We start from the raw sequence: 20969 nt of genomic DNA, 5'->3' as shown, positions 1-20969 counted from the left end.
GGGGAAATTAACAATAACACAATAATACTGGGAGACTTTAATACCCCACCCACACCTATGGATAGATCAACTAAACAGAAAATTAACAAGGAAACACAAACTTTAAATGATACAATAGACCAGTTAGACCTAATTGATATCTATAGGACATTTCACTCCAACACAATGAATTTCACCTTTTTCTCAAGTGCACACAGAACCTGCTCCAGGATAGATCATATCCTGGGCCATAAATCTAGCCTTGGCAAATTCAAAAAAATTGAAATCATTCCAAGCATCTTTTCTGACCACAATGCAGTAAGATTAGATCTCAATTACAGGGAAAAAAAATCTATTAAAATTTCCAACATATGGAGGCTGAACAACACGCTGCTGAATAACCAATAAATCACAGAAGAAATAAAAAAAGAAATCAAAATATGCATAGAAATGAATGAAAATGAAAACACAACAACCCAAAACCTGTGGGACACTGTAAAAGCAGTGCTAAAGGGAAGGGTCATAGCAATATAGGCTTATCTCAAGAAACAAGAAAAAAGTCAAATAAATAACCTAACTCTACACCTAAAGTAACTTCAAAAGGAAGAAATTACGAACCCCAGGGTTAGTAGAAGGAAAAAAATCTTAAAAATTAGGGCAGAGATAAATAAAAAAAATTTTAAAAGAGAGAGAAACAAAAATCAACAAAACCAAAAGCTGGTTCTTTGAGAAGATAAATAAAATTCACAAACCATTAGGCAGACTCATCAAGAAGCAAAGGGAGAAAAAGCAAATCAATAAAATCAGAAATGAAAATGGAGTGATCACAACAGCCAACACAGAAATACAAAGGATCATAAGAGACTACTATCAGCAACTATATGCAAATAAAATGGACAACTTGGAAGAAATGGACAAATTCTTAGAAAAGTACAACTTTCCAAAATTGAACCAGGAAGAAATAGAAAATCTTAATAGACCCATCACTGAAACCATAATCAGAAATATTCCAACAAAAGCCCAGGACCACATGGCTTCTCAGCTGAATTCTACCAAAAATTCAGAGAATAACACCTATTCTACAAAATTTTTTCCAGATAATTGCAAAGGAACGTAAACTTCCAAACTCATTCGATGAGGCCACCATCACCCTAATACCAAAACCTGACAAAGACGCCACAGAAAAAGAAAACTACAGGCCAATACCACTGATTAATATAAATGCAAAAATCCTTAACAAAATTCTAGCAAACAGAATCCAACAACATATTAAAAAGATCATACATCATGACCAAGTAGACTTTATCCCAAGGATGCAAGGATTCTTCAATATCTGCAACTCTATTAATGTAATATACCACATTAACAAACTGAAAAATAAAAACCAAATGATTATCTCAATAGATGCAGAGAAAGCCTTTGACAAAATTCAACATCCATTTATGATTTTAAAAAAAACCTCCAGAAAGAAGGAATAGAAAGAACATACCCCAACATTATAAAAGCTATAGATAACAAACTCTCAGCAAACATTATCCTCAGTGGTGAATAATTGAAAGATTTCCCCTAAAGTCAGGAACAAGACAAGGGTACCGACTCTTACCACTACTATTCAATATAGTTTTAGAAGTTTTGGCCACAGCAATCAGAGCAGAAAAAGAAATAAAAGGAATCCAAATTGGAAAAGAAGAAGTAAAACTCTCACTGTTTGCAGATGACATGATCCTCTACATAGAAAACCCTAAAGACTCCACCAGAAAATTACTAGAGCTAATCAATGATTATAGTAAAATTGCAGAATATAAAACCAATACACAGAAATCCCTTGCATTCCTATACACTAACAATGAGAAAACAGAAAGAGAAATTAAGGAAACAATTCCATTCACCATTGCAATGAAAAGAATAAAATATTTAGGAATATATCTACCTAAAGAAACAAAAGAACTATATATAGACAACTATAAAACACTGGTGAAAGAAATCAAAGAGGACACAAATAGATGGAGAAATATACCGTGTTAATAGGACTGGATGAATCAATATAGTGAAAATGAGTATACTATCCAAAGCAATCTGTAGATTCAATGCAGTCTCTATCAAGCTACCAATGGTATTTTTCAAAGAATTAGAACAAATAATTTCACAATTTGCATGGAAATACAAAAAACTTCGAATAGCCAAAGCAATCTTGAGAAAGAAGAATGGAACTGGAGGAATCAACCTGCCTGACTTTAGGCTCTACTACAAAGCCACAGTCATCAAGACAGTATGGTACTGGCACAAAGACAGAAACAGATCAATGGAACAAAATAGAAAGCCCAGAGATAAATCCACACACCTTGGACACCTTATCTTCGACACCTTATCTTCAACAAAGGAGGCAAGAACATACAATGGAGAAAAGATAATCTCTTTAACAAATGGTGCTGAGAAAACTGGTCAACCACTTGTAAATGAATGAAACTGGAACACTTTCTAACACCATACACAATAATAAACTCAAAATCGATTAAAGATCTAACTGTAAGACCAGAAACTATTAAACTCCTAGAGGAAAACATAGGCAAAACACTCTCCAACATAAACCACAGCAGGATCCTCTATGACCCACCACCCAGAATGTTGGAAACAAAAGCAAAAATAAACAAATGGGACCTAATTAAAATTAAAAGCTTCTGCACAACAAAGGAAACTATAAGCAAGGTGAAAAGACAGCCTTCAGAATAGGAGAAAATAATAGCAAATGAAGCAACTGACAAACAACTAAGCTCAAAATATACAAGCAACACCTGCAGCTCAATTCCAGAATAATAAAAGACCCAATCAAAAAATAGGCCAAAGAACTAAACAGACATTTCTCCAAAGAAGACATACAGATGGCTAACAAACACATGAAAAGATGCTCATCATCACTCATTATCAGAGAAATGCAAATCAAAACCATAGTGAGGTACCATTTCACTCCAGTCAGAATGGGGCTATCCAAGTCTACAAGGAATAAATGCTGGAGAGGGTGTGGGGAAAAGGGAACCCTCTTATATTGTTGGTGGGAACACAAACTAGTACAGCCACTATGGAGAACAATGTGGAGATTCCTTAAAAAACTGGAAATAGAACTGCCTTATGACCCAGCAATCCCACTGCTGGGCATACGCACTGAGGAAACCAGAATTGAAAGAGACACATGTACCCCTATGTTCATTGCAGGACTGTTTATAATAGCCAGGACATGGGAGCAACCTAGATGCCCATCAGCAGATGAATGGATAAGAAAGCTGTGGTACATATACACAATGGACTATTACTCGCCATTAAAAAGAATACATTTGAATCAATTCTAATGAGGTGGATGAAACTGGAGTCTATTATACAGAGTGAAGTAAGTCAGAATGAAAAACACCAATACAGTATACTAACGCATATATATGGAATTTAGAAAGATGGTAACAATAACCCTGTATGCGAGACAGCAAAAGAGACACAGATGTACTGAACAGTCTTTTGGACTCTGTAGGAGAGGGCAAGGGCAGGATGATATGGGAGAATGGCATTGAAACATGTAAATTATCCTATGTGAAACAAATAGCTTGTCCAGGTTTGATTTATAATACAGGGTGCTCAGGGCTGGTGCACTAGGGTGACCCAGAGGGATGGGATGGGGAGGGATTGGGAGGGGGATTCAGGATGGGGAACAAGTGTACACCCATGGTGGATTCAAGTCAATGTATGGTAAAACCAATACAATATTGTAAAGTAAAATTAATTAATTGATTTTAAAAAAAAAGAAGAAGAAGAAGAACTGGGTCCTCTTCTCAGCCTCCACACAGCTGCCCAGCCTGCAGGCCCCCAGGGCACTTTCCGCCCAGCCCCGGGCACAGGGAACTTTCCAACTTCAGTGAAAGCCTCCAGCTGCCACTTTTGCTCTCACTCAGCACTTACTCTCCTGTATTAAAACACTCTAAATGTCAAGAAACAACAATTAGAACTGGACATGGAACAACAGACTGCTTCCAAATCAGGAAAGGAGTATGTCAAGGCTATATATTGACACCCTGCTTATTTAACTTATATGCAGAGGGCATTATGAGAAATGCGGAGCTGGATAAAGGACAAGCTGGAATCAAGATTGCCAGAAGAAATATCAATAACTTCAGATATGCAGATGACACCACCCTTATGGCAGAAAGCAAAGAAGAACTAAAGAACCTCTTGATGAAAATGAAAGAGGAGAGTGAAAAATTTGGCTTAAAATTCAACATTCAGAAAAAAAAGATCATGGCATCTGGTCCCATTACTTCATGGGAAATAGATGGGAAAACAGTGGAAAGAGTGACAAACTTCATTTTGGGGAGCTCCCAAATCACTGCAGATGGTGACTGCAGCCATGAAATTAAAAGACGCTCACTCCTTGAAAGAAAAGTTATGACCAACCTAGACAGCTTCTTTAAAAGCAAAGATGTTACTTTTCCAACAAATGTCCATGTATAATCGGCTCCAGTGACCCAGAGATATGGTATAGAGAGGGAGGTGGGAGGGGGGTTCAGGACTGGGGACTCATGTACACCCGTGGCAGATTCATGTTGATGTATGGCAAAATCAATACAGTATTGTAAAGTAAAATAAAGTAAAAATTTTTTTAAAAAATTTTTTAATAAAAGAATTTTTTTAAAAAAGTCCATGTAGTCAAAGCTATGGTTTTTCCAGTAGTCATGTATGGATGTGAGAGTTGGACTATAAAGAAAGCTGAGTGCCAAAGAATTTATGCTTTTGAACTGTAGTATTGGAGAAGACTCTTGAGAGTCCCTTGGATTGCAAGGATATCCAACCAATCCATCATAAAGGAAATCAGTCCTGAATATTCATTGGAAGGACTGATGTTGAAGCTGAAACTCCAATACTTTGGCCACCTGACACAAAGAACTGACTCACTTGAAAAGACCCTGATGTTGGGAAAGATTGAAGGCAAGAGGAGAAGGGGACGACAGAGGATGAGATGGTTGGATGGCATCACTGACTCAATGGACATGAGTTTGAGTAAACTCTGGGATTTGGTGATAGACAGGGAGGCCTGGCATGCTGCAGTCCATGGGGTCACAAAGAGTCGAACACGACTCAGTGACTGAACTGAACTGAGCTGCTGAACTTTTCCCAGCTATCTGTCTTAACAAGCTCCACGTAGAGACAGGTTCCTTACAGGCAGGAATGAGAATTGAGCATCCTAGTCTCCCTTAATTCTGTCCAGTGTGGGTCCTTCCCCTCTCCTGGCTGATCATCTTGCTTTGTAAACTAAGAGGTTTTGTGCAGTGACATCTCTAAGGGCATTGATCTCAGGGCACACAGCAGGGCTTTAATAAGTGCAGCTGGAAGGACTCGTTGGCTTCACCAAGGTGAACAACAGCAAGATGGAGTAGATGTGGATGCTGCTTCAGAAAAAGCAAGTTTGTGAGACTTTCAAAAAGACCCATCCTAGACTCCACCAGAGGTCTTGGTCAGCGTGTATTAGGACATATTATACACAGAAAAGCATCAATCTTTCAAACTCAGGGATTCAGTGGTCAAACAAGAACTACCCACAACAAATTCCAGACACAAAGTAAGAGTCAGATTCTAGATACCTAGTTTCAAATTCAAGTTAACCCTACATATGGGTCTAAGTATTCATTCTACTAAGCATCGATGAAGCACTGTTAATGTTTGAGGCCATATGCTAGTGAGGAATAAATCACTTTGAAATTCTAGACTTTAGTAAGAATTTCAAACCAATGGAATCACAAGCAAAATAAACCAAGGCCTTTCCACAGAAGTCATATGCAGTACTAAAAACTTGGCTTCTAACGTGCCTTAAACAAATGATGGAGGAAAAGAACTGGCAGCCAAGTAGCAGGTCACCCAGTCCCATTCTCCAATTTAAAAAACATGCATCCCTCTGGGTCATCCTAGTGAGGGATGAGATAGGAGGGAAGGAGGTGGGGGGGGGGGGTTCAGGATGGGGAACACACGTACACCCGTGGTGGATTCATGTCAATGTATGGCAAAACCAATAAAATATTGTAAAGTAATTAGCTTCCAATTAAAATTTTTCAAAAAATAAGTTAAAAAAAAAAAACCTCTAAGGTATTACACAGAGGGAAAAAAAGAGAACTGGAAGTTGAGGAGAGGAGAAAAAAGATGTCAGGCAGAGGGGACAGCATGAGCCAAGCACTGGAGGTGAGTTTGGGACCAGCCTGGATGACTGGGGAAGTCTGAGGTCTTGTGCCCTGGATAACTTTAAGAAAAGGCTGTGTCTAAACCACAGGGCTGTGTGCATAGAACATGTGATGCCAGAGGCAGGGTGAGCCTCCTGTAATTTCACAAGGTCATTCTAGACTCAAGATTATGTAGAACATTTCCCCCTGACACGTACACAAAAAGAAAAAGAAAAAAAAAAAAGCATGCATCATCTTTCTTCTTTTTAAATATTTATTTATTTATTTAGCTGTGTCAGCTCTTAGTCATTTCATGCAGCAACTTTTGTTGCAATGCAGACTCTCAACCTGTGGTGTGCAGGTTCTGGAGCATGCAGGCTCAACAGTTGTGACCCATGGGCTTAGTTACTCCATGGCATAAGAGATCTTAGTTCCACAACAGGGATAAAACACATGTCCACAGCATTGCAAGGCAGATTCTTAACCACGAGACCACCAAACCACCCTATTCATTGTCCTTCTTATCCCTGGGGTCTGGATTCAGCAACTACAAGTAGCAGGGGGAAATCTGCCATCTATCCCTCACTCCCTAAAGCACAGACCCCACTATCCTCCACACACTGGAAGCACCTGCTGTATTTCCCTGTCCTGACCTCAGTATGATGCAAAATTTCTCTGTGATGGATCTTCTATGAGGGGAAGAGAGGGGAGAGAGAGACACGAGGCAGAGCGAGCTGAGTCTCCCAAAGTACAAAGGCTTTCCTGAGCTCTCTTCCCTGATCTCTACAGAGTTCCTAGAAAGCAGAGATGATAGAAAACAGGAACAAACTCACTGTTCGAACAAGTGCCTACTGACTTCTGCATCCACTGCGCTGAGTGGATCGTCCAGGAGGTAGATGTCTGCATCCTGATACAGGGCTCTAGAAAATGTAGAGAGACATCAGGAGAGGACACTTCACACTCCCTGAATCTCATCTCTGAATCGTGACAGTGTTTGAAAACTCCTTATGTTCATTCCAAGAGCCTAGGGAAAGAGCCAAGACCCTGCTTTACACAGGCCCATCCGGTGAGCAGGGTCTGTGTGCTCACAACCACTAGGAGCCATGGAGAAGGAGGGGCAGGATGACAATTGAAATGCCATTTACCTGGCAAGGCTGACCCGGACTTTCTGCCCCCCACTCAGTGTAGTTCCTCGGTCTCCTACGACAGTTAGATCTCCATTCTCCAGAAACTGTAAATCCTACATAAAGAGAGAAAAGGGAAAAAAAAAAAAAAAAACAAAGACTTAAAATGTGTCATCCTCCGATCTTAGCCCTTCAGCGTTAGTACTTCATACAAGTGTTTGATCAGCAGCAGTGTGCTTATTTTTATAGCAACTAAATTGTAACTTTGAACATTAAAAAAAAAATTTGCAGGGTTTAATGTGCTTTCATTCTATTTTCTTTTTCACAGCATTTATGCATTTAACCATTATAACAGGTATTTATTGAGCATCAACTATACAGCAGGCATCATTCTGGGCACAAGAATTCAGCCATGAGGAAACAAAGGCTCAGAATTTCTTTCCATGGTGGGAGACGGACGATATGGAAAATTAACCTGAGCTCAAGTACTAAGGACGGGAAGGAAAAGGAAGCCATCTCGGGCAGATGGAGAGTAAAGGGGGGAGGTGAGTCCACATTGGCATGTGAGGGCTCTGCTCAGAGAGGGTGTGAGTAGATCTGGGCGGGAGGGCTCAGGCAGACCTCAAGAGGCTGCTCCACACAGAGGGAGGGGCAAGTGCAGGGGCCACAGGGAGATGCCCAAGGGGTTCAGGACAAGTAAGGAGGCCAGGAGAGCAGAGCAGAGTAAGAATGAGGGGAGTGAGGGTGCAGACAGAGAAGGAGGAGCCTGGGGTCACTCCAATAAATGAGTAAGGGGAGTATTGACATGGTCTGAGATTTTTAAGAAATCAATCTTGCCCTTTGTGGAAAACAGACAATACTGGGAGAAAGGTGAGGGCAGATACAAGCAAGGAGGCTACTGGAATAATCTAGGTGAGAGATGACAGTGGCTAGGACCAGAGTGGGAGCAGCAGGAATGGAGAGAGGGGATCACACTCCAGACACACTTGGAAGGTGGAGTCTGGAAGACCTGCTGACAGGACAGATGTGGGCTGTAAGAGAAGAGGACCATGGTGGCTGGGGTGAGGAAGGGGAAGGACAGGGTCTCCATTTACTGAGTTGGGGATGATGGTGGAGGCAGGTTTAGGAGATTTCTCTTGTGGACAAGCTGAGATGACCTCCCAGTGGTGTCACAGTGCAGCTGGACATGCAGGTGTGAAGGTCTGTGCTAGAGGCACAGGTGTGAGAGCTGGTGGGCCAGGAGGTGAAGGCACAGGTCTTACTTTATCAAGGAGTAAATGTGTCTTAAACAATACATTTTACTGATCTCACCCTCAGCTTCCCACTCTCTCTGAAGAGATAATACCTGACCTGTGTCTTCCACAGTGATACTTAAGGCAAGTGGTAGACTATCAAGATCAGTACAAGAAATGGAAGCAGAAAAAATAAACATATGAAAAGATATTCGACAGAAATGTCATTAGGAAATTACAAATCAAAACAAGATACTACTATAGACCTATTAGACTGGCTAAAATTCAAAACACTGAAAACACCAAATGTTGAAGAGGGTGTGGAGCAACAGGAACTATAATTCATTACTAATGGGATGTGAAATGCCACTGCCATTGTGGAAGATATCTTGGCACTTTTTTTTACAAAGTTTAACATGGGGCTTACTACATGATCTAATAATCATTCTCCTAGATTTTGCCCATATGAATTGAAAATTTATGTCCACATAGGAACCTGTACCTCAATACTCATATCAATTTCTTTCATAATTTCTAAGAACTAGAAGCAAGAAAGATGGCCTTCACTAGCTCCATTTAGAAACAAACTGAGGTGCAACCATACCATGGGATATTATTTAGCAATAAAAATAAATGTTATCAGGCCATATGGAGAAATCTTAAATGCATTTGACTAAATTAAAGAAGCCAGTCTGAAAATGCTTCATTTTCTAAAACACTATGAAAAAGGCAAACTATAAATTCATGAAAAAGATCAGTGACCACTAATGGTTGAGTGAGGAGGAAAGATGAAGATGCAGAGCACAGATTTTTAGGGCAGTAAAACCTCTGTATGATAATGTACTAGTGAATGTATGACATTATGTATTTGTCAAAACCCATAGAAATGTACAACAAAAAATGAGCTTTAATGTAAAGTGTGGATTTTAGTTAATAATAATGTATTGTTCTGGGTTCATCTATTATAACAAATATACCACACTAATACAGACGATAATAGCAAAACCTGGGGGAGGGGTAATCAGAAGATGGAGTGTATGGGAACTCTGCAGTGCCTGCTCAATTTTTCTATAAACCTAACACTGCTATAAAATAAAGCATAAGAAGAAAAAAAGACGGAACAGTCTGGGCATGAAAAATCAAAGGGAAAGAAACAGTGTGCTCAAGGGACACCAAGAAAAACTGCTGGACTAATTAGATTATTGTTCATGGAAGCAGGAAAAATTCAAAGCTAAGAAGGATATGAAGTTTCAACTTAAGAATCTGGGAATCTATCGAAAGTTATAATTTAACATTATTTAAGAACTAAATAAACAAATCAGAGTATCTGGTGGGAGTGTGAGGGAGAGATAATAAGAACATCCCCAAATGACAAGATAACAACCAAAGTTTATGTTACACAGCATTATATTACAAATCTTAGATTGCCTGTAATTACCACTGGACAGATTCTGGCACAGACAAACAGTGTTTGGGGGAGTTTGTTATCTACTAAACCCATCAGGCCTCAATCTATGATGCCCAGCAGTACCTTTCTGCAGATAAAGCCCTCTTTTGTCTCTGCCAAGTCGCTTCAGTGGTGTCCGACTCTGTGAGACCCCCTGGGATTATCCAGGCAAGAACACTGGAGTGGGTTGCTATTTCCTCCTCCAATGCACGAAAGTGAAACGTGAAAGTGAAGTCACTAGTCATGTCTGACTCTTCACGATCCCATGGACTAGAGCCTACCAGGCTCCTCCATCCATGGGATTTTCCAGGCAAGAGTACTGGAGTGGGGTGCCATTGCCTTCTCCGTTGGGGAGAAAGCAAGTGGCACAGTAGGGTCTCCAGGATAAGTTCTGATCTCCCTAAGTCTCACTTTCCTCTTCTACAGAATGTGCTGCCGAAACAAGAGTCAAACTCAATGATGCTGTGAGAATCAAAACACACATATGAACACCCTCCATAAATTTAAAAAAAAAAGACATGAATTTATTGTAACTTCCTATTGGTGACTGAGCCCTATTTTCACATCAAGCCAACAATGGGACTCTGCTCATAGTCTGGATCACAATATGTAAAGCATGTGACCACAAGAAAAAGAAAGTGATTGTCTCCATCATAACCCTCTCTGACAGCCACAAAGACATACAAGCACACAGGTTCCCTGCTCATTCAAAGCTTAAACTGGAGTGCATCCAATGAAAGGCAGCAATAGCTCTGCTGTGGAAATTCATTATTTCGCCTTCTTTCTTTGTGGAGCTCAGAAATTATCATCTCATGATTTTGGCTTTAATGAAAAACAACAGGCCATTTTAAGATAGGTTCCCAGCCACCACCACCCCCATCCGACACACACATATACACACTGTTTACCTGGCCTCTGTTTCACTGTTGACAGTCTTCACAAACTGTTCCACTTAGCTTTTATGCTTTGATTTTATGTTGTTTTCATTTCTTTCTCAAAACAGCACCACATTGTAGCACAGTAATCTCAACCATGCTCTAGAAAAGGCACCTGAATCCACTCCTTAATTTAGCACAGTCAGAGCATAAGATGCAAGCACTCTCTCCAGGTCTGGTGAGAGGACTTTGAGTGCCTTCTTGATTCTGACAATTCAGTTCAGTTCTCACCAACTCCCGGAGCTTGCTCAAACTCATGTCTATTGAGCCAATGATGCCATCCAAGCGTTTCATCCTCTGTCATCCCCTTCTCCTCCTGCCTTCAATCTTTCCCAACATCAGGGTCTTTTCAAATGAGTCAGCTCTTTGCATCAGGTGGCCTAAGTATTGCAGTTTCAGCTACAACACCAGTCCTTCCAATGAACACCCAGGACTGATCTCCTTTAGGATGGACTGGTTGGATCTCCTTGCAGTCCAAGGGACTCTCAAGAGTCTTCTCCAACACCACAGTTCAAAAGCATCAATTCTTCAACACTCAGCTTTCTTTATGGCCCAACTCTCACATCCATACATGACTACAGGAAAAACCATAGCCTTGACTAGACGGACCTTTGTTAGTAAAGTAATGTCTCTGCTTTTTAATATGCTATCTAGGTTGGTCATAGCTTTTCTTCCAAGGAGCAAGTGTCTTTTAATTTCATGGCTGCAATCACTATCTGTAGTGATTTTGGAGCACAAAACAATAAAGTCACTGTTTCCCCATCTATCTGCCATGAAGTGATGGGACCAGATGCCATGATCTTCTTTTTTTGAATGTTGAGTTTTAAGCCAACTCTTTCACTCTCCTCTTTTACCTTTGTCAAGAGGCTCTTTGGTTCCTCTGGAATTTCTGCCATAAGGGTGGTGTCATCTGCATACCTGAAGTTATTGATATTTCTCCTGGCAATCTTGATTCCAGCTTGTGCTTCCTCCAGCCCAGCACTTCTCATGATATACTCTGCATATAAGTTAAATAAGCAGGGTGACAATATGCAACCTTGATATACTCCATTTCCTATTTGGAACCAGTCTGTTGTTCCATGTCCAGTTCTAACTGTTGTTTCTTGACCTACATATAGATTTCTCAGGAGGCAGGTAGGGTGGTCTGGTATTCCCATCTCTTGAAGAATTTTCCACAGTTTGTTGTGTTCCACACAAAGGCTTTGGCATAGTCAATAAAGCAGAAGTGGGTGTTTTTCTGGAACTCTTGCCTCTTTGATGATCCAGTGGATGTTGGCCATTTGATCTTTGGTTCTTCTACCATTTCTAAATCAAGTTTGAACATCTGGAAGTTCACAGTTCACATACAATTGAAGCCTGGCTTGGAGAATTTTGAGCATTACTTTGCCAGCATGACAATTACTCTAACAATTATTCATGGACAAACCACAGATGGGAAAACCATTTCAAAGGATTTGAAGTAAAATCCAAGTCAGGTTAATTCCCAGCCACCATTTTCGGATTAGATTAAAGTGAAAAGCCTGAGTTGAGCATATATTACTGTTCCTCCCACTGACAAGAAGGTGTTCTTATTCACGTTATTTTCCTCTAAGTTAAATTTAACTAATTCTCACTGAACTGCAGACACTCAAACTAGGAAATGGTGATGCTGATTCTTGATGCCATCCATCCAGAACATGAAGAGCCCTTTACTGATGGTGGAGACTTAGTGTAGAAACACCACACAATAGACTGTTGAAACCGTTAATGAGGCCCTGACAGAGGAACACTGGGTTCCAGGGTCAAACGGTGGACGTCTTGCCTTTCTTACAGTTTTTCTTCCATGTGGAATCACCCTTCCTCTTACATCCTGTCAATATCCTGCCCATCTTTCCAGGCTCAGCCAAAACACTCTCCCATGAACCCATCCTGGACTCATCTCTTCCTGCTGGTTTCCTAATGTTCTGTTTACATCTCTCATCTCTCATGGAGGACTGTCTTATACACATGCACACGGTGTCTCTCAGCTCCTGGAGGGTAAGATCTGTGGTGGACCCCAATGCTGTTTATCTCTAATCCTCACAACAAGCTGCACAGGAAGTACCGGCCCCATTTCACAGATGAGGAAACTGAGACAAAGTGAGGTCACATCACTGCTCTGAGGAATGCCTTTACATAATGTACTATGTATAGAGTACCTACATAAATATAAACTTAAATAATGGAAGTTAAATATTCAAATACCTTCTTTCTTACATGTCATATTTTATGGATGTGTTTTACCAAAAACTGACTGAGCTTAAAACTAAGAGCTATTTTTTTTTCAAAATTATTCTAACACTTATAAAGTGCCTGTTATGTCCCTAGCAATCAGATGCTTTAAAATCACTCCTGCATTTCATCCTCAAAACAACATTATGAGGTTAATAGTATTATTATTTCTATTTTACAGATGAAGAATCATTCACCTAGCAAACAGAGAAACAGACTCAATTCCTGAGCCTCTGACTCCTGGGCCTTGAAGTTGATGTCATCAGTCTGAATTGATCTTGCCACTGTGATTACTTCATATTTGAAATTTAAGTATATGCAACTCAAAAGTCAGTACTCACCTCTTCCAAAGCACAAGCCTTTATTACTTTTTCATACCGTTCTTCTTCATATTTCTTCCCAAATAAAATGTTACTCCTCACAGTTCCTGAGAACACCCAGGGCTGCTGAGATACATACACGATCCTCCCATGTACGCTGACCTGTCCCTGGCTTGGAGGCAGCTCCCCCAGCACAGCGCTTAACAGTGACGACTGCAACAAATGGCAACACACACACGTGAACAGGCCGCACTCAGAATAGAATAAGATCTGTAGTACAGCAGACCCCACCATTGCACTTGATACACTATAGAACCCTTTCATTTAGGACAGGATGAAGTAGATCCCTGGCAGTTGTGAAAAAAAAAAAGAGAAAAGAACCCCATTGGTCCACGTACTACTAATGGTTGATAAGAAACATTAATATAATACTATAACAACCTAAACTGCTCAGAATTTCCCCCAAGTGATAAATTATACTCAGAAAAGACTAGCTAAGAATGTTAAACATTCTTAACTAGCACAGCAGTGCAGCAGGATGTGTATTTCATGTATCCAATGTTTGGGGTAGCTGTTTCTGCATCCAGGTATCCTTTACTTGACAAACACTTATTATTAAAAAGCTACATGTGAAGAATATATCCAAAGATTATTATTAAAAGAACTCTGAAGTGAGTTGTGTCCAAAGAGCAAAAGTCCATCCTAAAGGAAATCATCACTCTCTTGTGTACACATCTCACATCTAAATTTACACATTTTGTTGTTTCAGACCAAGTACAGCTCTGGTTCCAAATAGGGAAAGGAGTATGTCAAGGCTATATATTTAATTTATATACATAGTGCATCATGAGAAATGTTGGACTGGATGGAGCACAAGCTGGAATCAAGATTGCCGGGAGAAATATCAATAACGTCAGATATGCAGATGACATCACTCTTATGGAAGAAAGTGAAGAAGAACTAAAGAGCCTCTTAATGAAAGTGAAAAAGGAGAGTGGAAAAGTTGGCTTAAAGCTCAACATTCAGAAAACTAAGATCATGGCATCTGCTCCCATCACTTCATGGCAAATAGATGGGGAAACAGTGGAAACAGTGACAGACTATTTTGGGGGGCTCCCAAATCACTGCAGATGGTGACTGAAGCCATGAAATTAAAAGACACTTACTCCTTGGAACAAAATTATGACCAACCTAGAAAGCTTATTAAAAAGCAGAGACATTACTTTGCCAACAAAGGTCTATCTAGTCAAAGCTGTGGTTTTTCAAATAGTCATGTATGGATATGAGAACTGGACTATAAAGAAAGCTGGGCACTGAAGAACTGATGCTTTTGAACTGTGGTGCTGGAGAAAACACTTGAGAGTGTCTTGGACTGCAAGGAGATCCAACCAGTCCATCTAAAGGAAATCAGTCCTGAATATTTATTGGAAAGACTGATGCTGAAGCTGAAGCTCCAATACTTTGGCCACCTGATGCGAAGAATTGACTCTTTTGAAAAGACCCTGATGCTGTGAAGGATTGAAGGCAGGAGGAGAATGGGAACAACAGAGGATGAGATGGTTGGATGGCATCACCGACTCAATGGACATGAGTTTGAGTAGACTCTGGGAGTTGGAGATGGACAGGGAAGCCTGGCATGCTACAGTCCATGGGGTCATAAAGAGTCAGACACAACTGAGCAACTGAACTGAACTGAACTGACAGCTGCATATTTACTTCAAATCTTTAACAACACATAGATGTGGTATGTGTGTGTCCACATCACACTAAGCTGAAATAATCTGCCTGTGTATCGGTCTCACCCAGGAACTTGGTTGCCTCTGGAGGGCAGAGGCATCAGGGTCTGCCTCATGTCTGAATCTTTTGCTCCAGCACATGGCTGCACCTTTACTACATGTGCACTGATGGGACCAAGTCAAATCACATGAGGAAATGCTCAGAGCTTCCTGGAAGAGCATTTGCAACCTCCAGACTTCATGGAGGGCCCACTGTAATAAAAAGGAAGTCCCCATGTCTCTGTCCATCCTGAACAGCTGTCACATAAATAATTTATTTTAATGAGATGTCCAAATTCCAAACAAGCTGTTTCCAACTGTATAACATGAAGCACCAAGAAGGAAAACATAATGTGCATTTACCCAGATTTGTGTGGCCATGAAAGTGAAAGCAAAGGTGAAGTCGCTGAGTCATGTCTGACTCTTTGCAACCCCATAGACTGTAGCCTACCAGGATCCTCCATCCATGGGATCTTCCAGGCAAGAGTACTGGAGTGGGTTGCCATTTCCTTCTCCAGAGGATCTTCCTGACCCAGGGATTGAACCCAGATCTCTCGCATTGTAGGCAGACGCTTTACCATCTGAGCCACCAGGGAAGCTGTGAAACCTTTTTGTAAAATAAAAGTTCCATAGAACACACCTAGAGAAATGCTGTTCTAGATACATCTAATTAGAACTGTTTTCCTTATAGCAGCATGAAAAGTCAAAAAAAAGTCCTTCCCCAATAAGAAACCACTGGCAGGACTTCCCTGGTGGTACAGTGGTTAACACTCTGTGTTTCCACTGTGGGGTGCATGGTTTTTACCCCTGGTTGGGGAACAAAGATGCCACATACCTCACAGGTGCAGCAAAACAAACAAACAAACAAGTAAACCAGAAGCAGACATTCTTGCAATGGATGCTGAAGGAAAGTTCTGTCTTCTTGCTGATAAAACTAATAAAGATCTTTCTCAAAGGAAAAAAAAGTTGTGTCATTAGCAACAAAAAGTCAGAAGGAGAAATTAAGGAAATAATCCCATTCATCATTGTATCAAAAAGAATAAAATGCTTAGGGAAAAAAATTACCTAAGGAGACAAAAGACCAAAATGAAGAAAACTGTAAGACACTGATGAAGGAAATCAAAGATGACATGAACAGATACACCATGTTCCTGGACTATAGGAATCAATATTGTGAAAATGACTATACTATCCAAAGCAATATACAGCTTCAATGTAATCCTTGTCAAATTACCCATAGCATTTTTCACAGAAGTGGAACGAAAATTTTTACAATTTGTTTGGAAACACAAAAGACCCCAAATAGCCAAAGTAATCTTGAGAAGGAAAACAACAAACAAACAGAGCTGGAAGAATCAAGCTCTCTGACTTCAGACTACACTGCAAAGCTATAGTAATCAAGACAATACGAGGCTGGGCACAGAAAAAAGAAATACAGATCAATGGAACAGTATGGTAAGCCAAGAGATAAACCCATGCACCTACGGACACCTTATCTTTGACAAAGGAGGCAAGAATATACATTGGAGAACAGATAGCCTCTTCAATAAGTGGTGCTGAGAAAACTGGGCAGCTATGTGTAAAATAATGAAATTAGAACACTTCCTAACATCATATTGTTCTTGTTTTAGGAGGGAGACCTGGGTTCGATCCCCTGGAAGAGAGCATGGCAACCCGCTCCAGTATTCCTGCTGGAGAATCCTCATGGACAGAGGAGCCTGGCAAACTACAGTCCATGGGGTAGCAAAGAGTCGGACACAACTGAGCGACTAAGCACAGCTCAGCACGGGAAGCTGCTTATATAGCACAGGGAGTTCAACTCAGTGCTCTGTGATGACCTGGAAGGGTGGGATGGGGGGAGGGTGGGAGGGAGGCTCAAAAGGGAGGGGATATATATATGTATATATACATACTTACAGCTGAGTCATGTTGTTGTACAGCAGAAACACAACATTGTGAAGCAGTTATGTTCCAATTGAAAAATTAATTTTAAAAAAAATGAGCATGGATGACTTATTAAAACAATGTAAACCTATGACAATATAATAGCATTTTTAATGAAAGTTATGGACTATAATCATCATGGAGATTTCAGAAGTGTGATGATCAACAAAAAGTTTTCAAGAGGGTAAATCTTTATAGATCCCTCTGTGGAATGAACTTATAACTTGGCTCAGAAGGTCCCTGGGTGCTCCAATGACTGTTCAGGACTCCTGTGCCCATGAGAAAACTATGCCAGGCCTCTCCATGCTCTTCTCAGCAAGTTTCATGGCACTCACTGCAATCCTTACCAAATATCTCTTATATGACATTATAAATTATAAGGAATCAATACACTGTGTACATGTAAAACTTTCTGAGAATCAAGATGGATGCGTGGGACCAAAACTGAGGCAATGCAGAGATGGGTTTCACTGTAATTATTTTACTATTATACAATTTCAATAAACTATCATGTTTTAAAAAAAATTATACACACAGCTTTGGGCTCGACTCTGAGAATTTAATAGGGACTGTAGTGTTGCATCAAGCTGCCAAAAGGCACCACAACTTACCTTTCCTGCACCCACAGGTCCGACCACAGCTAACAGTTCACCAGGCCTGACAGTAAAGGAAAGGCCTTGTAGGGTTGGGGTTCTTAATTCCTGCAAATTAAAGTTTATAAAAACATACCCATTTCAATAAAGTATGCCAAATGCTACAGACAATGGAGAAAATAATAAAATATTCATTGATATGCAAATTAACCCACATTTTTCTCTTGCCTATTTTAAGACATCCTGCCCTGGAGGCCTTTTCATCCAATCATATCTCTTTGGAAGTTTCAAGCAGCTTTAGTTGCCTTTAGACACCCACAGATTTTAAGTAGGTGAAATGACAAGGCACCCACATGAAGTGAAAACTTCATGATGCATATTAACTTATTAAAATAATGTACTTTATAGAGTATCCAGTATGTGAAGTTTTTTAATCATTTATAAGTTTTCACTGTGACCCTTGGCTTTAATTGACTATATCTCATTAATCTCCACAAGGGAGCTACCTAGGTATATGGCAGACCTGGCCTTTTAAATAATTTTAATCTCCACTAATCTCTCCATTTTCACTTGATAAAGAAAGAATCTCAGTAATGCTCAGCAAGCAAAGGAGCACTTTATATAAAGAAGTCATTCTCAATATGGGTTGGCCAAAATATCTATTCAGTTTCTTCTATAAGATGGCTCTAGTAGCACTAAGTTGTCTTTAACTTTATTCAAAACAATGTCTTTAAGACTGTATTATGACAGCTGTCATATCAGCATGCATTTTTAAAAACTTTTTTAAATTGGTGAATTTTTGTGTAGCCATTTTAATATTAAAATTAAAAAGCAACATTTTTGGCACATTATGTTTTACTATTTTTTTCTTTTCTTTTCTTTTGCTTTACTATTTCAAGAGAGGTAAAAACGCAACTGAAATGCAGGAAAAGATTTGTGCAGTGTATAGAGAATGTGCTGTGACTGATCAAATGTATCAAAAGTGGCTTGCAAAGTTTTGTGCTGGATATTTCGTGCTGGACGATGCTCTACTGTTAGGTATGCCAGTTGAAGTTGACAGAGATCACATCAAGACATTGAGAACAAACAACACTATACCATGCAGGAGACAGCTGACATACTCAAAATATTCAAATATTTCATTCAAAGTATTGAACGGAAATCGTTTGCACTAGCTTGGTTATGTTAATCACCTTGATATTTGAGTTTCACAGAAGTTAAGCAAAAAGATAAACCCTTCTTGACCATATTTCTACATGCAGTTCTCCACTTAAACATAACAGAAACGTTTCACTTTTAAAACAAATTGTGACAGGTGATGAAAAATGGATACTGTACAATATTGTGGAACAGAATAGATTGCGGACAAGTGAAATGCACCAGCACCAACCACACCAAAATCCAGTCCTCATCCAAAGAAGGTGATGTTGTGTATATGGTGGCATTGCAGTGGAATCCTTTATTATGAGCTCCTTCAGGAAAACCAAATGATTAATTCCAACAAATATTGCTCCTATTAGACCAACCAAAAGCAGCTCTCTACGAAAAGCATCCAGAATTAGTCAACAGAAAATGCATAATTTCCCATCAGGATAACGCAAGACCGCATGTTTCTTTGATGACCAGGCAAAAAACTGTTACAGATTGGCTGGGGAGTTCTGACTGATCCCCCATATTGTACCAGACATTGTACTTTTTGACTTCCATCTATTTCAATCTTTACAAAATTCTCTTAATGGAAAAAATTCGATTCCCTGGAAAACTGTAAAAGGTATCTGGAACAGTTCTTTGTTCAAAAAATTAAAAAATTTTGAAAAGATGGAATTATGCAGTTCCCTGGAAAATGGCAGAAGGTAGTGGAACAAAACAGTGAGTATGTTGTTCAATGAAGTTCTTGGTGAAAATGAAGTTCTTCACTGTTATTCAATGACGTTCTTATTGCTCAACCAGAGAGGGCTCCAGGAAAAGGAAGACTACCCAGGCCCTTTGGCCACATGGAAAATAGTACTGATAAGCAGCTGAATGAGGAAAGAAGAATTACTGATGGTTTTATGGTGGCTCAGATGGTAAAGCATCTGCCTACAATGTGGGAGACCTGGGGTTCGATCCCTGGATTGGGAAGATTCTCTGGAGAAGGAAATGGCAATCCACTCCAGTACTCTTGCCTGGAAAAACCAATGGATGGAGGAGCCTGGTAGGCTACCGTCTATGGGGTCGCAAAGAGTCGGACACGACTGAGCGACTTCACTTTCACTTTCACTTTCACTTTATATACATAAACTAATCAAATGAAAAATGGATAAATTTCAGAAGGGTAGGAGGAACTTTCATGAAAAAAAAATGTGATCACTACACACTACTTTTCCTAGCAGTTAATGATATTTACATGGTCATCAGTTCAGTTCAGTTCAGTTGCTCAGTCATGTCCGACTCTTTGCAACCCCATGAATCGCAGCACGCCAGGCCTCCCTGTCCATCACCAACTCCTGGAGTTCACTCAAACTCATGTCCATTGAGTCAGTGATGCCATCCAGCCATCTCATACTCTGTCATCCCCTTCTCCTCCTGCCCCCAATCCCTTCCAGCATCTCCCAGCATCAGAGTCTTTTCCAGTAAGTCAACTCTTCACACGAGGTGGCCAAAGTATTGGAGTTTCAGCTTCAGCATTAGTCCTTCCAATGAACACCCAGGACTGATCTCCTTTAGGATGGACTGGTTGGATCTCTTTGCAGTCCAAGGGATTCTCAAGAGTCTTCTCCAACACCACAGTTCAAAAGCATCAATTCTTTGGCCCTCAGCTTTCTTCACAGTCCAACTCTCACATCCATACATGACTAACTGGAAAAACCATAGCCTTGACTAGATGGACCTTTGTTGGCAAAGTAATGTCTCTGCTTTTGAATATGCTATCTAGGCTGGTCATAACTTTCCTTCCAAGGAGTAAATGTCTTTTAATTTCATGGCTGCAGTCACCATCTGTAGTGATTTTGGAGCCCCCAAAAATAAAGTCAGCCACTGTTTCCCCATCTATTTGCCATGAAGTGATGGGACCAGATGCCATAATCTTCCTTTTCTGAATGTTGAGCTTTAAGCAAACTTTTTCACTCTCCTCTTTCACTTTCATCAAGAGGCTTTTTAGTTCCTCTTCACTTTCTGCCATAAGGGTGCTGTCATCTGCATCT

The 20969-nt window shown here is 40.1% G+C and overlaps 1 protein-coding gene across 1 annotated transcript in view; it reads right to left on the bottom strand.

Annotated features, from left to right (window-relative positions):
* LOC138089044 (ATP-binding cassette sub-family C member 4-like) overlaps positions 1-20969 on the bottom strand; it is a 309781-nt gene that overhangs the window by 121927 nt on the left and 166885 nt on the right. The window contains exons 10-13 of the mRNA XM_068984368.1: positions 17806-17895; positions 13497-13688; positions 7313-7407; positions 7001-7087 (exon numbers count right to left, since the gene is read on the bottom strand). Of these exons, the coding sequence (XP_068840469.1) occupies positions 7001-7087; positions 7313-7407; positions 13497-13688; positions 17806-17895 (464 nt within the window). The remainder of the gene's footprint in view (positions 1-7000; positions 7088-7312; positions 7408-13496; positions 13689-17805; positions 17896-20969) is intronic.

Source organism: Capricornis sumatraensis, chromosome 12, assembly GCF_032405125.1.
Source record: "Capricornis sumatraensis isolate serow.1 chromosome 12, serow.2, whole genome shotgun sequence".
NCBI lineage: Eukaryota > Metazoa > Chordata > Mammalia > Artiodactyla > Bovidae > Capricornis > Capricornis sumatraensis.
This window is presented reverse-complemented; position numbering and strand designations above follow the sequence as displayed.